Source organism: Mustela nivalis (assembly GCF_964662115.1).
Source record: "Mustela nivalis genome assembly, chromosome: 17".
NCBI lineage: Eukaryota > Metazoa > Chordata > Mammalia > Carnivora > Mustelidae > Mustela > Mustela nivalis.
The window spans coordinates 43,253,218-43,271,421 of record NC_139036.1 but is presented as its reverse complement, the minus strand read 5'-3'; the positions used below and the strand labels follow the sequence as shown (position 1 = coordinate 43,271,421).

Here is an 18,204-nt window from a genome sequence, read left to right as displayed (position 1 = left end):
TAAATGAGCACAAAGAAATAATCCCAGTAATCCCACCACGTAGAGATGCTGATGGGAAGATTCTTCCAGGCACATGTGTGTATATATGTACAAGCATGTGTATATGTACAAGCATCACACACATGTGATCGTGCTCATCATACTGTTTTGCTTTTCCACCTGAGATGTTGTAAAATCATTTAATTGCAATGCTGTTTCAGGCTGTCTGGTGACTTTTTTTTTTTTTTTAAAGATTTTTACAATTTTTATTTGGGAGAGAGTGTGAGCAGGGGAGGGACAGAAGGAGAGGGAGATAACCTCCAGCTGAGTGCAGAACCTGATGCAGGGCTTAATCCCAGGACCCTGGGATCATGACCTGAGCCTAAACCAAGAGTTGGTTGCTCAACCGAGTCACCTAGGTGCCCTTGGCGACTTTTCCTTTAACAGATTGCAGTTCCTTTTAGTAAAGTTGCCAGAGGCTGTAGGTTTTCACCAGCAGTCACTCCTCAGGCTTCTAAATGAGGTCCTGTGTCCTGAAGCATTACTTAAGATGATCAGTTTTGCAACTACCGGAGTGACACTATGAACTCATACAACCGTGTCCCCGGAGTAGACTGACAAGAGTCTGGTCTAGGGAAATATGAAGTGACACTAATTTCTGCCTGTGTTCTCTGTCCCCAGCGATTGGGCAGATGTGTGAAGCACCTGTGGTGACTCGAGAGTGGGTTTTGGACAGTGTAGCCCTCTACCAGCGTCAGGAACTGGACACCTACCTGATCCCGCAGATCCCCAGAGCCGCCGCTCACTCCAGCCAGCCGTGCGTGTAGCTTCCGGGGCCTGTCTCCACGGGACCCTGAGAATGAGCCTAAGAAGCAGCCTTTTCCCAGGCCCTGGGAGCTCTTCCTCAGTCCTTCCATAGTCCCGGTTACTGAATATTTAATGTCCATCAGCCTGAGAAGAAATTCTGGCTATGTAAGGGTCCCTTAAAGATTTTCTGCTTCCAGTCGCCCTTGGAAATCTACCATGAGCACAAAATTGTGGTAATTTTTCACCTGAAAAGAATTTAAAACCGTTTAAACCCCACCAGTCGAGCAAGATGCTGATTCATTATTTATCAGCCCTATTCCTCATACTGGGGATGCTGGCTTAGAGCTGCAGGCGCAGAATGGCTGGCCTCCGGAGAATAGTTGGTCTCCCTAAGTTTGCGTCTCTAAAACCCCGTGTTCATAAAGGCCAAGAGTCAGACCCTTCAGGGGGAAGCGAGTACTTGGGGAATTGGTGACATGACTTCAAATCAGAACAGTCCTCCGGGGCTCTCAGATGCTGGTGTGGAGCATGGGTGGGGCTGGAGGGATTCAGAGGCAGGGAGTAGATGGAAACACAAACCCTGGGGGTCAGAGGAGAGGGGAGTTATGCCAGCCCTGATCCCCAGAAGTCTGTGCTATAGTCACTGGATTTCTAAAGAATTGCTTAGCACTGATGTCCTCTGAAATAGAATCTTTTCAAGAACTGGTGTCCAAAGAGAGTTTTCTAATTCCCCATCAGAAATAAATACAGGGTTTATTGTTGCAGCTCTGATGTGTCACCCATTCCTCTTGAAACATAAGATCTCTGATACAGATATTTCATGTCTGTGAAATGACGGATCCCACCAGGAAAGGAGCTGTTGCTTTCCATGAGGTAATTTTTTTTTCTCTTTGCCTCCTATTGCTGAACGGTACAGCTTCATAAATAATTTTGTTTGCCGAAGGAAAAGAAAGTGTTTTTCATCAACTCATTATCCAGGACTGTTTATAGCTTTGGAAGGACTTGGGTCTTCCTTAGCCCCCCACTGTGTGAGGGCAGTACAGATCAGATTGTACAAAATGTTGTGTAAATGTGCTGTTTACCTGCAAATAAACTTGGTAGCAAAGACTTCTACTGAGCATGACTCCTTAAGGCTTACAGCTGCAGACCTGCTCAGACCTTTTCACTGTCCTTCAGTCTCCTCTTCTGTCAAATGGGGGTAACAATAGTACCAACTCCAAGCGTTCATCGAGTATTTGCTGTTGCTTCCATAGCAAATTGCCACAAATCTAATGGCTAAAAACAACATCCACTTATCATCTCACAGTTCTGTAGGTCAGAAGGCCAAGTTGGCTCAACTGGTTTCTTTGTTTCAGGTTTCACAAGGCCAAAATCAAGGCAGCAGGGCTGTGTTCCTTCCAGAGGCTCTGGGGATGAATCGCTTCCAAGCTTATTTCATGTTGTTGGCCAGATCGTTCCTTGCAATTGTGGGACTGAGAATCCCCGTTTCCTTACTGGCTATTGGCCAGAGGTCATACTTAGCCCCTCCCACATTCCTAGACTCACGAACCCCTAGTTCCATCTTCCAAGCCAGCAACCAACACTGGTTAAGACTTTCATGTTTGGAGTCTCTCTGAGTTCTCCTTCCTCATCTCTCTGACTGTCGGATCTAGCTCCTGCCAGAGAAATTTCTGTTTTTAAGGGCTCAGGGGATTAGATTGTGCCCACCAGGTAATCCAAGGTGCTCTCCCTATTTTAAGGTCCATAACCTGAATTACAGCTGCAGAGTCCCTTCCCAGCAGGACCTAGATTAGTGTTTGAATAACCAGGAGATGGGAATCTGGGGAGGGCATCTTGAGATTTCTGACAACCACTCTTATTTAAACATACTTAATCCACAGATGAGAATCTGTTTTTGTTGTGTTTTTTTGTTTTTTTTGTGTGTGTGTTTTTTGTTTTTTTTTTTTTTTTTGGTCTTCACATGTTCAGAGATTAGAGTCCTCTTAGAGGCAAAGAGAATTAAATCCCCCCACAATCCCACGATTCAGCACTGCCACCTTTGTAAGGAGGGTGGGTGGGTGAGAGGCGAATGGAGAAAACGGAAGGAGCAGGCATCATGTTTGTCTCATATCGCAGCCCTAGGAAGTGGGTATTTGTCACCTAATTTGAATAAAGGAGAATGGGAAAGAGAAGATTTTGCTCCAAGTTTGCATAGCTGGAGCAACAACCTGGAAATCAAAGCCCATGCGCTCTGGACCCCATCATGGAGCTTCCTGCCCATGTCCGGTCATCCACCCAGTCAGAGGCACTGGCTTAAGCCTCGAGGGAATTTGAGGAAGGTGGAGTGGGTTATGAGGGGAGGTAGCACTCTAGACTCTGGTGGGCCACAGTGGGAGGCAATAGAATGTTCCTGCCTTCCACCAGGCAGCGCTCCCTGGGGAAAGCAGCCCTCCTTTGCCCTCAGCAGAGACTAACAGGATTGGCTCACAGCTGCCCGTTTCCACCTCCATCCAGCCTCCTGCTTCCAACTGCTTACCTTTCAGGGATCAAAGCCTTCCAGTCCAGGGGTGCCTGGCTGGCTCAGTCAGTAGAGCATCTGACTATTGATGTCTGGGCTGGGAGTTCAAGCCCCAGGTTTGGTGTGGAGATTACTTGAAAGTAAACTCTTAAAAAAAAATAAAAGCCTTCCAGTTCAGTGTCACCACTGTCCCGGGCACCACTGTCAACCAGCAGGGAGCCTTGGTGGGTCTTGGTGGGAACAGTAAAGGCAGGTGGGAAGCAAGTGCTTCTGTCACAGCGACAAGCCATGGCTTGCTGGACCCTGGGGGTGAGCCAGGCCTCAGCCTTCCCAGGAAGGGTGAAAGCAGGGATGACTGAGATACATAAAAAAGGTTTTCTATAATTATCTCTCAAGGTCTTCCAACAAATATCCACCCCATCTGTTTCTCGAGCTCTGCATAACCGTTCCCGGAAGTCAGCCTCTGGCCCTGGCCTCATGATGCTCCGCTGGGTTTTAGAGGCTTATCTGGTGATGATGTAAATCTACTTGCTCCTTTGACCTCCGGCTTTAAGATGTCCTCCCACTTTTCCATCCCACAGTCTAGCCCTCTGGACATGGCCGTGTTTGGGGCGCTAGTTCCTGTGTGGCCTTTATCTCATCTTACAAATGAACTGCAAAGGAGCTGGAAAGGCTGAAGAGGCGGGGTTACCATGCAGGTGCAGAGAGGGGGGCCCAGAGAAGAGCTCTGTAGATTATCTCCCTCCTAAAAAATGCAACCAGAATCATCAACAAAGTATCCGCTCAGAAACACGCAGAAGAAAAGAAAGGAATCAGTGTTGGGGCGGTTGGAGCGGAAGAAGCCAAGCTGCCCAGAGTGTATCCTGTGAAGGCTGCGAGGAGCAGATAAGAGGGCCCCAGAGGCGGGCAGCATGGGGAGAAGGGCAGCGAGAGGGGGAGCAGCAAATCTCCCCGCAGAAACCCGAGAGAATACGGCTTGCTTAGCCAGGGACCTAGGGAGTTTGCCTATCAAAGGCTGTGTAGACCAGCTGAGCCAGAGGCCCCTTTACCATAATTCGATGATGCTCAAACAACCTGTAAATCTGCCCATAACGAGGAGAAAATTAAAGAAATGAATCTGAGCAAATAGAAAATTAAGGGGAACTGGAGACAGCCAGCTCCTGTAGAGAGCAGGGCTTGGGGACATGCAACCAACGCAGGGGGTGGGGGATGTTATCCTGAAATGAGTCCGAATGATCAGGAAAATCAAAGCAATGGTTGGAGTTTCTGGAAGGAATGGAGAACTGGAGAGTCCCCCCCACCCCACCCCAGGTTACTGGCACAGACAAAGTTGAAGACCTAGTTTCTGGGACCCAGAATGATAAGGCAGTTTCACAAGCAGCTTAGTGCAAGGATTCTCAAACCCTGGGGAGTTTGGGTGGCTGAGTCTGTTAAGCGAGCCTTTGGCTCAGGTCAGGATCCCAGGATCCTGGGATCGAGCCCCACATCAAGCTCCTCGCTTGGCAGGGAGTCTGCTTCTCCCTCTCCCTATGCCTGCCTGCATCTCCCCTTGCTTGTGCTCGCTCGCTCGCTCTCTCCTCACTCTCTCTCAAAAAATACAATCCTTTAAAAAAAAGATTTTCAAACCCTGATCCTCTGATGGGGACTGAGGCAGGGGTCCCCACCACTAGGACCTTGTTAGCTAAGCAGATTCTGGGGCCTGCTCCCCACTTTCTGCATCGGAAACCAGGGGTGGGGCCCAGAAATCTGATTCCGAAGCAAGCTCCCATTTGAGAACCACTAGCTTAGTGGAAGGGGCTGCTGATTGGTACAAACATTTACCTGAGGTCTATTTTGTCTCCAGGAGAGGTGATTCCTGGATCTCTTAAGGAAACTAAGGTCCGTAGGCTGGTTAGTGGTTCTTATCTACAAGGTTGCAGCAGCTGGCTTCAGTTGACTCTAAAATGGCCCTTTAAATAAATACAAAGGACAAAGATTAAATTATATTAGCAGCCTAGGAGCAGAAGGGCCAGACTGCTTAAAAAAAAAAAAAAAAAACAGCTAGAGATTTTATTAATATTTAAATTGCAGTGAAACCCCAGCTGCAGCCTTTGACTCCAACATAGAGATATGCAAATAGAGCTTTCTAAAGAAAGGCAATTTCAGACAGCCCGCAAGGTAACAAGAACAAATAAAACAAATGATTTTGTAATTTATCTTTATTGACTGATGGAGAGCAAGGCGAAGAGACAGCCCTCACCTAGCAAAAGCCAGCCACCGGCGGGTTCTCAGGGGAGAAGAGAGGGCTGGCCTGGAGGGAGAAAGGCAGGCAAGACCCACAGAGGAGGGACAGGAACGCCCCAAGGAGGACAAAACAGAAGGAGGCAGAGGGGAAGGAGAAGACTCAATCAGAAGGAAAGAAAAACGGAAGGCCAGCCCTGGGTTCCGCGGACCATCTGAATCTTACCAGCTCTCAGGGCCAACAGCAAAAGTGATCGTTAATGACTATCATTTGCCACATTCCTACTAAGTGCCGTGCACTATTCCCAACCTACAAACGAGGACCAGGACACTTTGGAACAGGACACTTCGAGAGGCCAAGCAACTTGCCTGAGGTCACACGACAAAAGGAGGCGGTAAAGCCTCGTTCAGAGAAAGATTTGTGGGGAGCTAAACTGTGCTGGGAACCAGTCCTAGGAGGCGGTGAGTAACAATCGGGTTAGTGATGGAGGGGAGACTATACGTGCCCAGTTCCCTGGTAGCCTCTGTGTGCGTGTGCGCCGAGATTGTGGAAGGGAGGAAGAACGGACCCATTTCTGGCCTTCAGATTGCTTACTATTCGATGCGGGAGGCCAGAAAGCCACGAAAAATCCTTAGAGAATTGCTCTTTCTGGTTCAGAAGCCCTCTGGGGGTTATGTGGCAGCACCCCTGGGTGAGGCATCTCAAGCTGACCCTTGGAGCTTGGGTAGGATTTGGCTGGTGAAAAGGAAGCTGAGAGATTCCAGAATGCCCAAGTGAGAACCCCTGCAGGTGGCAGAATCAGTGGAACCTGATCCAGAAAGAGTTGGGACAATCCTCATCGAATACGGAAGACTGGGTCTCTGACTGCCTCCCCACCCCCACCACCCCCACCCCTTCCCCCAGGCTTCCTAAACTTGCCATCTCAAGCTGAAATCCAGCCTCTCCAGTGCCCCACCTGCTGCTTCCCTCTCAGGCACCCTGGCCACCAGACATGGCGACCCGCAGGTTCCGCTCACACTGTAACTTGTCTTCAGCGAGTCCCACTCTGCCATCTCCACAGGCCCAGTCCTGCCCACGACACCTCCTCCCCAGAACCTCCACCAATCTTTCCGGCCAGACTCTCTCCCCACCCTGCAGGACACCCCAGAAGTTTGCTTTATTTAATGACACTTTCCTCCGTCAGTAAGTTATTTGTGTGTATATTCTGTTTTCTACATTTGACCAAAACGTCCTTAGGGGCAAGATGAGTATGATTTTATCTTTGGAACCCAGCCCCAGTACCCAGCAGATATTTTGTTAGGTACCCAATGAGGATTTGCTGAATGAATGAGTTCAAGGATGAATGAATGGACACACTGAGTGAAGGGCTTAACCAACTGCAACACCCCCCCCACACACACCACCACCAGGAACACTAATCCCTGGGAAGCCCACTGCCTTCTGCCTCTGGGAGTGCTAATTCCCTTCAGTCCTTCTCACCCACTTTTCTAGGATCCTGATTTATTCCAGAAACAGTGTAAGAAATCTGAGTGTCGGGGCATCTGGGTGGCTCAGTGGGTTAAGCCTCTGCCTTTGGCTCAGGTCATGACTTCAGGGTCCTGGAATCAAGCCCTGCATCAGGCTCTCTACTCAGCAGAGAACCTACTTTCGCGCCCCTCTCTGCCTACTTGTGATCTCTGTCTGACAAATAAATAAATAAATAAAATTAAAAAATAAAAAAGAAATCTAAGTGTCCAAGAATCACTTCCTCTCAGCCCAGATCTACAGATTTTCTCCTTGATTCTCTCTTGCCTGCCATGATGCCTACTCCTTGTGATTAATCAAGCCAACACCCACGCAGACGGAGGACATCCATTTCTCCTACCCCTGTGTCTTCCACACAGCCCCCTCCAGGCGGGATACTCAAGACAGATAAACGGCCGCCGCCATCCCTGAAGAGATAATTACGATGTTTCTGAGAATCTCTTCGCAAGTTCAAAGCACTGGCACAACTATTATTTCTCCCTCCTCACTTGTTCCCTGGGAGATGGCTAGGGTAAAAATTGTTATTCCCACTTTATAGGTGATAAAACTGAGGTCCTTGTCAAAGGTCAACGAGTGAATTGGCAGAGCCAGAACTAACTAGCCCAAGACTCCCTATTCATTAGAACACAGATGAAAATACCCTCATTATGTTGTCTGGGCTATGTTTGTCTGGGAGAGAGGGAGTTATGGACCCCAGTTGAGCAGGGTTAGAGGCCAGAGAAACTAAAAGAAAGTTTGTGACCCTGTAAAATTTCTTTCTCTGCAGTGTTACAGCCGTTGGCACTGGTTAATTCCAGGAGAATCTTGTTCTGTTTTTGTTTTAAAACACGACCACATGTTCTAGATGAGGGAAGAGGGGAGAAAGGGTGAATCTGAAGGTAACATAGACACACAGGTAAGCAGGTGTTTGCCGTCTTCTCCTGAACACGACATAAAAGCAAATGGTAGTGCCTATTAGCAAGAGAAACTCAAGCTACAACTTCCAGGAGTCTTTCCAGCTGTTAAGCTGTATAGGTCTGTGGAATAAACTGGGCCACAAAGGTGTAAAATCTTTCCTTGGGTATATCTGTCCCCCGAGTCTGTGGAGGGAAGGCCTCCTGTGGTGGCTGAGGGCTCCTGGGGGTCTGTCTCAGGGCCCTCCGCAGCTGCCAAAGTGAGAAGCCTGCTGGTGGGATCATCCCCAAGCCCACAGGGCCTCTGAAAGTCATGGAAACGAAGATCTGTGCCAGAGCAGCCTCTGGTTTCTAACCAAATGCCAGAGAAATTAGGAAGAAAAACAATTTTTTCTCAAAAAAAAAATTTTCTTTTTTTAATTCAAGAGGCCATTTCCTAAAGATAGGGTCCCAGGGCTATGTTGTAGGAAAGCAGTGATGCTCTCTCCTGTCTTCTCCTCGGACTCCATCCTAAAGCACAGGACTTGTCCCCTTCAATCCCAGGCCTGCTCTGGGCTTTTCTTAGCCTTTACCCCAACACCAGCCTCCATTATTCCTGGACTCCGCTGAGGCCCAGCAGGTTCCCCAGGGCCACTGGAGGTGGGGGGTGTGGAGAGGGCCAGGGAGTATGACACCCGAGCCCAGAGAGGGAGTGACCGTGCTACATGAGGACCCCGTGAAATGCCATAGAACTGTACAGCTCGAGATGGTTAGTGGTGTGTCATATGCATTTCAGTCCAGGTAAAATAAAAAACTGAGCTGCCCTGATTGCCCTTAGGGGTGGGCTGAGAAGCCGGCCAATCGAAGGCTGAGGCTTCCTTGCAGGGAGTGGCAGCGAGTGACCATGGGAAGGCCAGTCTGCCCACAACTCCCTTGTCCAGGACCAAATGGGAACTGGGGGCTAAGGAGACAGGTCCACGGGGGGCCGCCCAGGGTCTGGGCAGAAGAGAGGCACTCAGGGAAAGCCTGGTCGCTGCAGCCGCTCATTTGCATCATAAGTGATTGGTTTTCCCTGCTCGTTCCTCATTAGGACACAATGGACAGTTGTGTGCTGGTGCAGCAGATCCATTTACCCTGGGAGAGAAGAGGCGAGCAAGAGTGCCTGGCGGGCCCTAGAGAGGGGGGTAGGTGTGGGGGTGGCCGCCTGTCCTCCCCTGCTCCCTGGGGCCTCTGGGACTCTCAGGTTCTCTAGCACGCAGCTAGGACCTTAGGGAGTAACCTGAGTCCCTCATTTTACAGATGGGGAGACTGAGGCAGGAAGAGGGGAGGAGACTTCTGAGGCCAAGTTCAGAGCAGAACTTGAAATCTACCATCTGGATTCTAGCCTCTCATTAAAGGACTCACTCCACCTGCCTGTAGTACCTTCTCCAGCCCTGCCGTGTGGTTCGGTGTCACCCTGGTCTCTCTCCTTCTGTTCCAGACCTGAGCTTCCACCCCTTCCCTCTCTTACCTACCTCGTCCCTCTCTTCCCGCCCATCTCCCTCTTGTTTCTTTCCCTCCTGATTTCCAGGCAGCCGGGATAATTACTAAACTCCTAATTAACCCCTGCCCTAAACATGGGTGGGGCTGACAGGAGAGGCAGCAATTTTGAACCCTTCTTGGTGTGTTTGGGGGAATCGGTGGAGCGGGGAGAACTGGTATGTGTTGGGCTTATTAAAACCTGACACTAGGACAGACATTTGACATGGTTTATCTCGTTGCATCTTTTCAGTCTTGCAAGGTAGATGTTCTTGGAGCAGAGGAGAGTAAGAGAGGCTCAGAGAGGTTGGGAAACATGCAGAACACCCAGGGGGAAATGAGAGCTGTCTAAGTCCAGAATCCCTATTTTTCTGCCCCAAACCCTGGCATAGGGGCTAAAGCGGGTTGTGGGATCCACTGATTCCAGGCTCCCGGCTCACACCACGTTGCTGAAGGAGACTGCTGCTTTGTTGCTCCCCCTAGGCTGCACCTGCCTTTCCCCACAACCCTCTCTACCTTCTGGCTCCCACCTTCTTCTGGGCCCCTTTTGCCTGGTGGTGAAGTCTCACAGATATAAGCTTAGGCCCCCGGGGGGCCCGGGGGAACTGGAATAAGCCAGGGGCACCTGGGTGGCTCAGTCGGTTAAGTGTCTGCCTTTGGCTTGGGTCCTGATCTCAGGGTCCTGGGATGGAGCCCCACATTGGGCTCCCTGCTCAGCGGGGAGTCTGTTTCTCCCTCTCGCCCCCTCCCCCCACCTCACTTGTGCTTGTGCTCTCTCTCTCTGTCAAATAAATAAAATAAAATCTTAAACAAAAAACAAAAAACAGGAAGAAACTGACAAACCTAGCTCCAGACTCTCTAGGTCTCCCTCCTGCTGCCACCCCAGTTCCCTGTCTGCCCCTCCTCTTTATGGGTCAAACTTGCCAGCATCTGTGTCTGTCTCATTGTGTTCTGGGGACAGGGGAGAGTCAGGCAGGGTGGTGGGGGGAGGGAAGGGTGGAGGGTGAGTGGGTGTCTGTGTGCATGAACATAAGGCCTCCGGGTTCATTCTGACACTGAATGAAAAACTCACCAATTATTCGTCCAATCTCATTAATATGCAGACAGACATCTGTTATTTCGGAGTCAACAGCAGAGGCATTTTCGTGGGGGGAGGGGCGCTCCCGCACATGCCCCTTGTTCCTTGGGCTGCTGGGGTGGGCAGCTGCTGGGAGCCACTACACCCGCCCGGACCTGGAGCCGCCTCGCTCTCTGACCCTCACCCCCCCCCCCCGCGCCACGAGGAGAGGGTGTCGGGATTTACTAGAGATGGAGACAGACCCCGCTGGAAGGAGGAAGGTGGGAGAGGGGCTGCACTGTGGTGAAGGAACTCTTTTGTTGGCAGAGAGGGAAAGGGGGTTGGGGGGACACCACAGAAGAGCCAAACCCCTTTCTTGGGGAAGTGAGTGTGGAGGGGACAGGGACAGCTGTACCAGGATTGCCTGCTAGAGTCCTGGTGACCACCGGGAACCTCAGGGACATGACCCCTACCCCCCACCTCCCTCAGCCTGCGGGACCACTGCAAGGCTGTCTGGAGTGAGGTTACCATGGCAACGTGGGGTTCTCTCTCAGAGACTTCAGTAAAGTTTATGGGGGAATTCAGAAAGTCGGGGACCAAACAACTTCAGCCTTTGGAGGAGTCATTAACAGCTCTGTCTAGGTCTCAGGATAGAAGAGGGAATAACACAGAGACTTCCCCCTTCCTGTCTTTTGGCATTCCTTCAGATTCTCAATCCTGGGCTCAAGAAGCCTCCTCCAAGAGGCCTCTCCTGATTCTTTTGGGCAGGCTCAGAAGTGGTCAGGATGTCAAAGCTGTAAGGAATAAAGCTGACCCCCAACTCAGCCACCAGTAAAGGGTCCAACAGCTCTTCCAGAGCTTTTCTCCTCTCTGACTCTTTCTCAACAACACAGCAAAGGCGATGTGGTCATCAGCCCTTTTCCAGGTGTGAAGCCAGAGGTTCAGACCCGTGCAGAACCTCACCAAAGACTCCCAGGGGAGAACATGGCAGAGCTGAAAGCCAGGCCCTCTGCTTCCAGATCTCCAGCTCTTTTTCATGACTGTCCCTTGGGGGAAGGCTGCAGTCCGAAGGGGATAAGCCCTCAGTCAGCTGAAGCGTTTCAGGGGTTATTAGACCACGTCCCAGCCCCTCGCTTCACCCCTTCTCCTTCCTCCCTCCAGGGCAGGCTGATTGCGGGGTGGGTAAGAAACCCTGGCAGCATCACAGCGTGATTAGTTGTTTATTTCATTAAATGATTAACGAGGCTACATTGTTTCCCAAACGGGTGTCTAATTTGTGGGGGAAACAGCTGCGGAGGAGGAAGCTGGGTCTGACTGGGTCTGACTCCTGCATCTGGGCTGGGGGTGGGGTTAGAGTCCTCTCCCTCCAGCCCGCCAGAGCCTTTGAGGATCTAGAAACAGACCCATTCCCTCCTCCCATCCACTGGGCTCCTCAGCCCAGCAACATAGCCCCCTCCCCGGAGATCAAATGGCTGGCAACCCTGACCTGCAGAGGAGACCATGACCTATTCCCGGTGGTATTGGAAATAGATTAAACTTTGAGGGCTCCTTTGCTGATTTATTTTCCTAATTATGTTTGCTTTAGGCGGATACTGAAATGCTTCTGCATCGCCTGATTGAGGCAGGAGAGGGCAGTTGGGAGAAGGGAGGGGGCCCAGATGCTCTGCACTTTGGTGGCTATAGGCTCTGGTTGGCTTTGTATCAAAGTCCAAAGTCCAAAGTGGGGTGTGGGGGGGGAGCCATGGTCCCAAATACCAGGTTGAAGGTGGGACAGGTCCCCGTTGAGGAGGGTTCAGACCTCAGAGGCCCCCAGCTGGGCCCCAGCCCTCTCCTGCTCCTGCCATCGGAATCCCAGAGGAGGGTCTTGGAGTTAGCTCCTAATCTTAGTCTGGGTGCCCAGTACCCTTGAAGCTGTCCCAGAATCCTTGAGATTAGCTGAGATGGACCAGGACAGGGTCCTGTAGGAGAGGGAGAGAAAGGGGTGTCTGATGAGCCAGCAGTGGGTGGGGTTCCTTTCCTCTCGAGACTGGGCCCTGGCATAGGGAAGGAGAAGATGTTTTAAAGGACTCTCAGGGCGCCTGAGTGACTCAGTCATTAAGCGTCTGCCTTAGGCTCAGGTCATGATCCCAGGGTCCTGGGATCTAGCCCTGTATTGTACTCCCTGCTAGGCTGGAAGCCTGCTTCTTCCTCTCCCACTCTCCCTGCTTGTGTTCCTTCTCTCACTGTGTCTCTGTCAAATAAATAAAATCTTTAAAAATTAAAATAATAATAATAATAATAATAATAATAATAAAGGACACATCTCAGAGCCAGATCCTCCCAACCCCCATCCCTTCATCCAGATACTCATCTATCCAAAAACCAAATCTGGTCCCTTCATTCTCTGCTTAAAATCCCTGGTGCCTCCTCACATCCTAGAACGCAGACCTGGTTCCTTCGTGGGCCCTGCCGTGGCCTTGAGGTACCTTCCTGGCCTTGTCTTCTGCCCTCCTTGACATGGCAGTCCCCCAACTGTGCCACACTCTTGCTCTTTGCCACATGTCTGCCCATGCTATATCCTCTGCCCAGACTGCCTTTCCTACCCCTTCCACGCCCACCATACAAACCCCTGTGCAACCCTCAGGCCCTGGCTCATAGGATGGGGTGCCCTGCACACACAAGGCTCTGTCACACCTGGGGTACCTCTCTTCCCCATTGGGCTGGCCTCCGGAGCACAGAATCTGGTCCTTCCACAATCCCAAGCCGGTGTCTGGCACAGTCGGTGCTTAGGGCATAGCCTCTGAATGAATGAGGGAGGGATGGGCTGCGAATTCGGGGGGAACCCAGCAGATGGGAGGGTGCGGTTTGTGTTCTCTCCCAGAATGTGTCTGGAAGAACTGGCGGGGGGCTGGGGGAGGGGAGCGCCAGGGATGGTTCCTGGGGGAGAATGTCACCGAAAAGAGGCCAGTGGGACCAGAGCCAGGGAGGGAATACAGGACAATGTGAAACCAGACTCCCAAGAAAACAGACCAGCACTGTCTTTCCGGGCAACAAGAGCTCCAGCCAGCCCCTCCACAGGCTTTCCTCCTCTCTGAGGTTGGGGTTGGGGAGGGGGGCAGCGGGCAGTGACCTTAACTCACAGCTGAGGTCCCCTCCAAAATCATCCAAGAGCTCAAGACGGAAAAGAGGTGATAGCCCCACCCCCACCTCCAAGGAAACCCCAGAATCAAACCACTGTCCCCTTGGGTAACTCACTGTACAGAAGAGTCAGCTTCTGTGACGGGAAGGCTTTTGAAACTTTCCCTACCCCCACAACTCCTGGAGCACCAGCAGATTCCAAGCAGGGGGGTGGAGATGGTGTAAGAGGGGCCTGGACCACTTCAGCAAGACCCTTCCCACGGGAGCAGGGGGCCCCAGCTGGGCTGAGGAATGAATTGCACATGAGTTTACTCTAAACCCCCCAGATGGCCTTAGGATTGTCTGGCTCATTAACCGAGATGAATATTCCCAAGATCTCTCACTCCCCCACCTCTGGCTCCTAAAAGGACACTGTTAATCCGACCCTTGGCTTTTTTTTTTTTTTTTTTCCTCTGTGGGCCCAGACAAGTAAGTTCTTCCTGAAGTCTAACTTCCCTTCCTGCTGCTAGAAACTGGTAGACTGGGTTTTTTAGAAAGCAACAAAACTAAAGCCACAGCCGTTTTCCGTGGACATGGGCTTTATTTGGGGACAGTTGAGAGAAGGGATTGAGGGAGCTAGGACTGTGGGTAGACAGTGGAGGGGCTTTTCAACTTGCTTTTTAATTTAGTGCGTGTTGCCTGGAGGTTAGGATGAGTGAGAACAGCAGTGGAAGGGACAGGAAAAGAAAAGGGAAGGTCATAGAATGGACACTTTCCTTACAGAAGGAAGCCAGGGCCAGGATATGGATACTGGGGGTGTGGAGGGAAGGCACCCTTCATAGACTAAGCCTCCACCGAAGTCACTGCCTGATGCCAGCTTCCCCAGCCCCCTCTCCAGCCCAGCTCCCAGCCCAGATGCCTGTCCTGCTGGCTTCCTCCACTTCCCGTGGAGAGGACGGGGATGAGGACATGGGGAATGGTGGTACCCTTCTGCCTTCGGCTCCCCTGCCCAGGAGGATCGCTCCCCTTGGCCTGCTCTGAAGTCTCTGCCCGAGTCAGGCGGTCAGGAGGTCAGGTGCAGCAGGGGAACCGCTGTGCCCTCTCCGCCCCTCCTTACGCTCTGCCTCATCCCAGCCCCTCACATGAGGTTGCAGCTCTTGGCTCGATCCTTGTGTATCTCGCTCTCGGTCCCGGTCCCCCGGTCCGACCGGCCCACCAGCTGCGCAGGTCTCTGCAGTCCACGGCGTGAGTCAGTACGACGCAGCTGCCTATGGCCACGGCCGAGTGAGGCCACTGTGGCCACATGGAAGACATCCCTGACGCTGCGCTCAGAGGACCGGGAGGAGCACTCCACGTAGGACACAGCGCCTACCTGCTTGGCCAGCACAGTGCCCTGGAAAGGATGGAGCATGGAGGCAGTTACGGGCCTTAGCCTGCAGCTCCGAGAGGGGCAGGGAGGCTGAGGGCACGAAGGTGGGAGTGGGGGAATGGGGGGTGTGGGGGGTCTGGTCAAGGGATCAGGTTGGAGTTCAGAGGTCAGAGGCCAGGTAGGGGAGGAGCCAAGTAAGATCAGAGGTGAGAGGTCGAGGCAAGGACTAGGTCAGAGGTCAGGAGTCCCACCTGCTCATGCGTAACGGGGATAAGCCTCTGCTTGGACAGCTCCCTCAGTGTGGCCAGGTCGGTGCGCATGTCCAGTTTACAGCCAACCAGCACAACCTTGGCATTGGGGCAAAACTCCTGAGTCTCCCCTTGCCACTATTTGGAGGAAGAAAACAGTTATGGAGGGGTGGGGTGGGAAGAGGCACACAGTGAACCCTTGCTCCACGCCAGGAGAGCACCCTTCCTCACATCATGCAGAAACCGTGCACCCTTCTCGACTCTGCCGTGTGAGCAAGAAGATGGGGATGGTGGGTTCGGGCTAGAAGCAGGATGGGGTGGAGAAGAAGGGGAGGAAGGACAGACAGGGCCGGGGTAGGGCTGTAGGGTCAGGGACCCTACTTCTCTCAGGAGCCACGAAGGGTCTACAGGGCCTACACGCCTGAAACCTTCCCATTCCCAACCCCTTTCCCAGATTTGTTCCAGAGAACAGACCAATCTGCCCTTCCTCCCCCACCTGGGAACTAGGGCTCTTAGCTGACTACTGTCCATTCAATGGGGGGTTTTTCTCATGGAAATAGAGGCCTGGAGAGGGGACCCCAGGGCTCTCCTGAGCTCCTGAAGCAGCATTTCCATCCCCTCCATCTGGTGCTCCCACACCCAAGGAGACAGGGAGGATGGATACGGAATCCCTTGAGTACTTTTCCCTGCCCTCCTCTATCTCGACCAGATGCTGAATCCAGCTCTGAGGACAGACTTCCAGGAAGCAGGGGTGGGTGGGTGGGGGAGGTCAGGAGTACAGGGTGAGGGGAATGGGGAAGGATGAGAGCTTCACACACTCTCCAGCTGATGACCATGCCCTAGGCATCACTCCTTCCTTCTGGCCCATGTTGTATCAGGACCATGGTTTCTGGTCCCCCCTCAGTCTAGCTGTCCTGCTTCCCCAGGCTCCCACCTTCTTGAGGACACTGTCCAGTGTTTCTGGTCGGCTAATGTCGAAGCAGATGAGCACAGCATCTGAATCAGGATAGGCCAGAGGCCGGACGTTATCATAGTAAGAGGAACCTGAGGGAAGACAGGGAGGGAGGGGACACATAAGGGTTCTGAGTGGGTGGGAGCCCTGGAAGGAAATGGGAGACCTTGGGACGCTCGCTAGGAGCAGAGAATGGAAAAGAACAATAATTAATACCCATCAAGGAGTATGGGTTTCTCCAAGGAGGGGAGCAGGCAGAGGGAAGGTTAGATGGCAGAAAACAGCTCTCCACTTCCCTAGGGGCTTCTCTAAAAGTAATCATTCTTAATCTTTTCTGAGTCTTTGAGAAGCTCATGAAATCTCTCAACATTCTCAAAATTCTGCATGTGCTTTCTGGGCTTTGACAGACATCTTCCAAAGCCCTCCAGGAGAGCTAAGTGAAATAAAAACCATCCTCCTTTTTTGGAGAAGGGGGAGGGGCAGGGGCAGAGTTCTCCCACCCACTCGGGACATCTCAGATTTCTATACTTCAGTCTATAGAATGAGTTCCCCACCCGCAAAGAAATTCTAAATGTCTTTTCTAAACCCAGTCCTATCTCCTAAGAAACATGTTCCAAAATAAATCCATTCCTCCCAACTTTCCCAGGTAGGCAGAATCCAGCAGGGAGGATTGGATACTGGGCTTTCTCCTACAGGACAAGGTTTCTATGTGTCTCTGCAAGCTCTGCCTCAGTTTCTCCAGCTTTAAGGAGAAAATTGGGTTTCCTTCCTCTTCAAATTGGATGGATGGACTGGGCTTAACTGGAGCCCAAGGGTCTAGCCAAGGGAGGGGCAAAGGTGGGGGCCGAGGAAGTCAGGGTGACCCCCCCCCCCCGGACTTGGCTACCTGAAGTGTCCCACATGTTGAGCTCTATGCGGCGCTTGTCGATCTCAAAGCTCGCGGTGTAGTTCTCAAACACGGTGGGGACATAACTCTGCAGAGAGAGATGGGTCAAGATGAGATCCTTCAGTCTCCATCCCAGACAAATCGCTCCCACACACCGTGCAGCCCAGCCCCTGGACACAAGTTGGTCTGGTGTTGGGCAAAGGGGAGATCCCGGGAGCGGCCGCCTCAGCGGAATATCCACTAGGTTCCCAGACCCCCTCCCGGTCCCTTCAGCCCCTAGTTCTTCCCCTCTCCAATGCCCAGGACGCCCGACATTCCCCTAGTGTCCCCTCCTGGATCCTCTGGTTCTCCCAAACCCCATTCTTCTCATCCTGCTCCCCAATTCCTCCCACCCCAATCTTCTGCAGTCCCCCAGAGCTCCCAATGTCTTCCTCGGTCCCTGGTTTTCCAAGCCCCTCTCTCTAGACCCTGGTTACCCCGGCACCCATTTCGGTCCGTCCCTAGGGCCCTGATCACCCACCCCCGCGTCCTCAGCGCCCTCCTCCCGAGACACGGGTCCCTCACCCCGGGGTAGGCGTCCTTGGCGAACACCTGCAGCAGCGCCGTCTTGCCGCACTCTGCGTCCCCCACCACCACGATCTTGCAGCGGCCGCTCTGCCCCTCCATAGTCCCGGCTACGCGCCGGCCCCCTGCGCAGCCCCCCTCCGGGGCCCCGCTGCCGCCTCCCCCGCCGCTGCAGCTGCAGCCGCTCGGGCCGCCGACACCGGCATCTCGCGGGCCCGCGCCGAGCCCCCGCCCGGGGCCGCGGCCCCCCCTCAGCCCCGCCCCCAGCCCGACGGCCGCGCCCCCGGCCCCGCCTCCCGCCCGCGCAGCCGGGAGGGCGGGGCCCAGAGGAGCTGGGCGGGGCCCGGGGAGTCCGAGGGCTACGAGCAGGGTACCAGCGCGCGGGGGTGATCTGGAAAACCTTTCTAGGTTTGGGGGAGGACCGAGCCGGGCTTATTTGACTATTTTGACTTTTTTGGAGAGGGGCTCGGGGTAGAGTTCGGGCGAAGTTCTGAGGTGTAGGGCGAAAGCGGCAAACGCGCGAGGCTCGGGCCTTCTGCGTGCCCACGCGTACACGCCGGTGTGCTAGTGCGGACACGCGCGGGGGCAGCCATCCACTTCCTGAACATGAGGGG

At 52.8% G+C, this 18,204-nt stretch overlaps 2 protein-coding genes across 35 annotated transcripts in view; one reads left to right on the top strand and one right to left on the bottom strand.

Moving 5' to 3' along the window:
• The window catches only part of BRCA1 (BRCA1 DNA repair associated), a 65,406-nt gene extending 63,513 nt beyond the window's left edge, over positions 1-1,893 (top strand). For all 33 annotated transcript variants that reach the window (XM_082706180.1, XM_082706191.1, XM_082706178.1 and 30 more), the window contains one exon: positions 661-1,893. In XM_082706180.1, coding sequence (XP_082562306.1) covers positions 661-806 — 146 coding nt within the window. In that variant the 3' untranslated portion in view covers positions 807-1,893. The remainder of the gene's footprint in view (positions 1-660) is intronic.
• Positions 1,894-14,152: 12,259 nt separating this feature from the next.
• RND2 (Rho family GTPase 2) lies at positions 14,153-17,809 on the bottom strand. 2 transcript variants are annotated; one of them, XM_082708477.1, is made up of 5 exons: positions 17,591-17,809; positions 17,027-17,114; positions 16,123-16,232; positions 15,192-15,326; positions 14,153-14,964 (listed from the first exon to the last, which is right to left on the bottom strand). In XM_082708477.1, exons 1-5 carry the CDS (start codon positions 17,690-17,692, stop codon positions 14,710-14,712), a joined length of 690 nt encoding a protein of 229 aa, XP_082564603.1. In that variant the 5' UTR covers positions 17,693-17,809; the 3' UTR covers positions 14,153-14,709. The 2 variants fall into 2 exon arrangements, with proteins under 2 accessions (XP_082564603.1, XP_082564602.1); XM_082708476.1 differs by having other exon boundaries at positions 16,123-16,184; positions 17,591-17,803.
• Between the last annotated feature and the right edge of the window lie 395 nt (positions 17,810-18,204).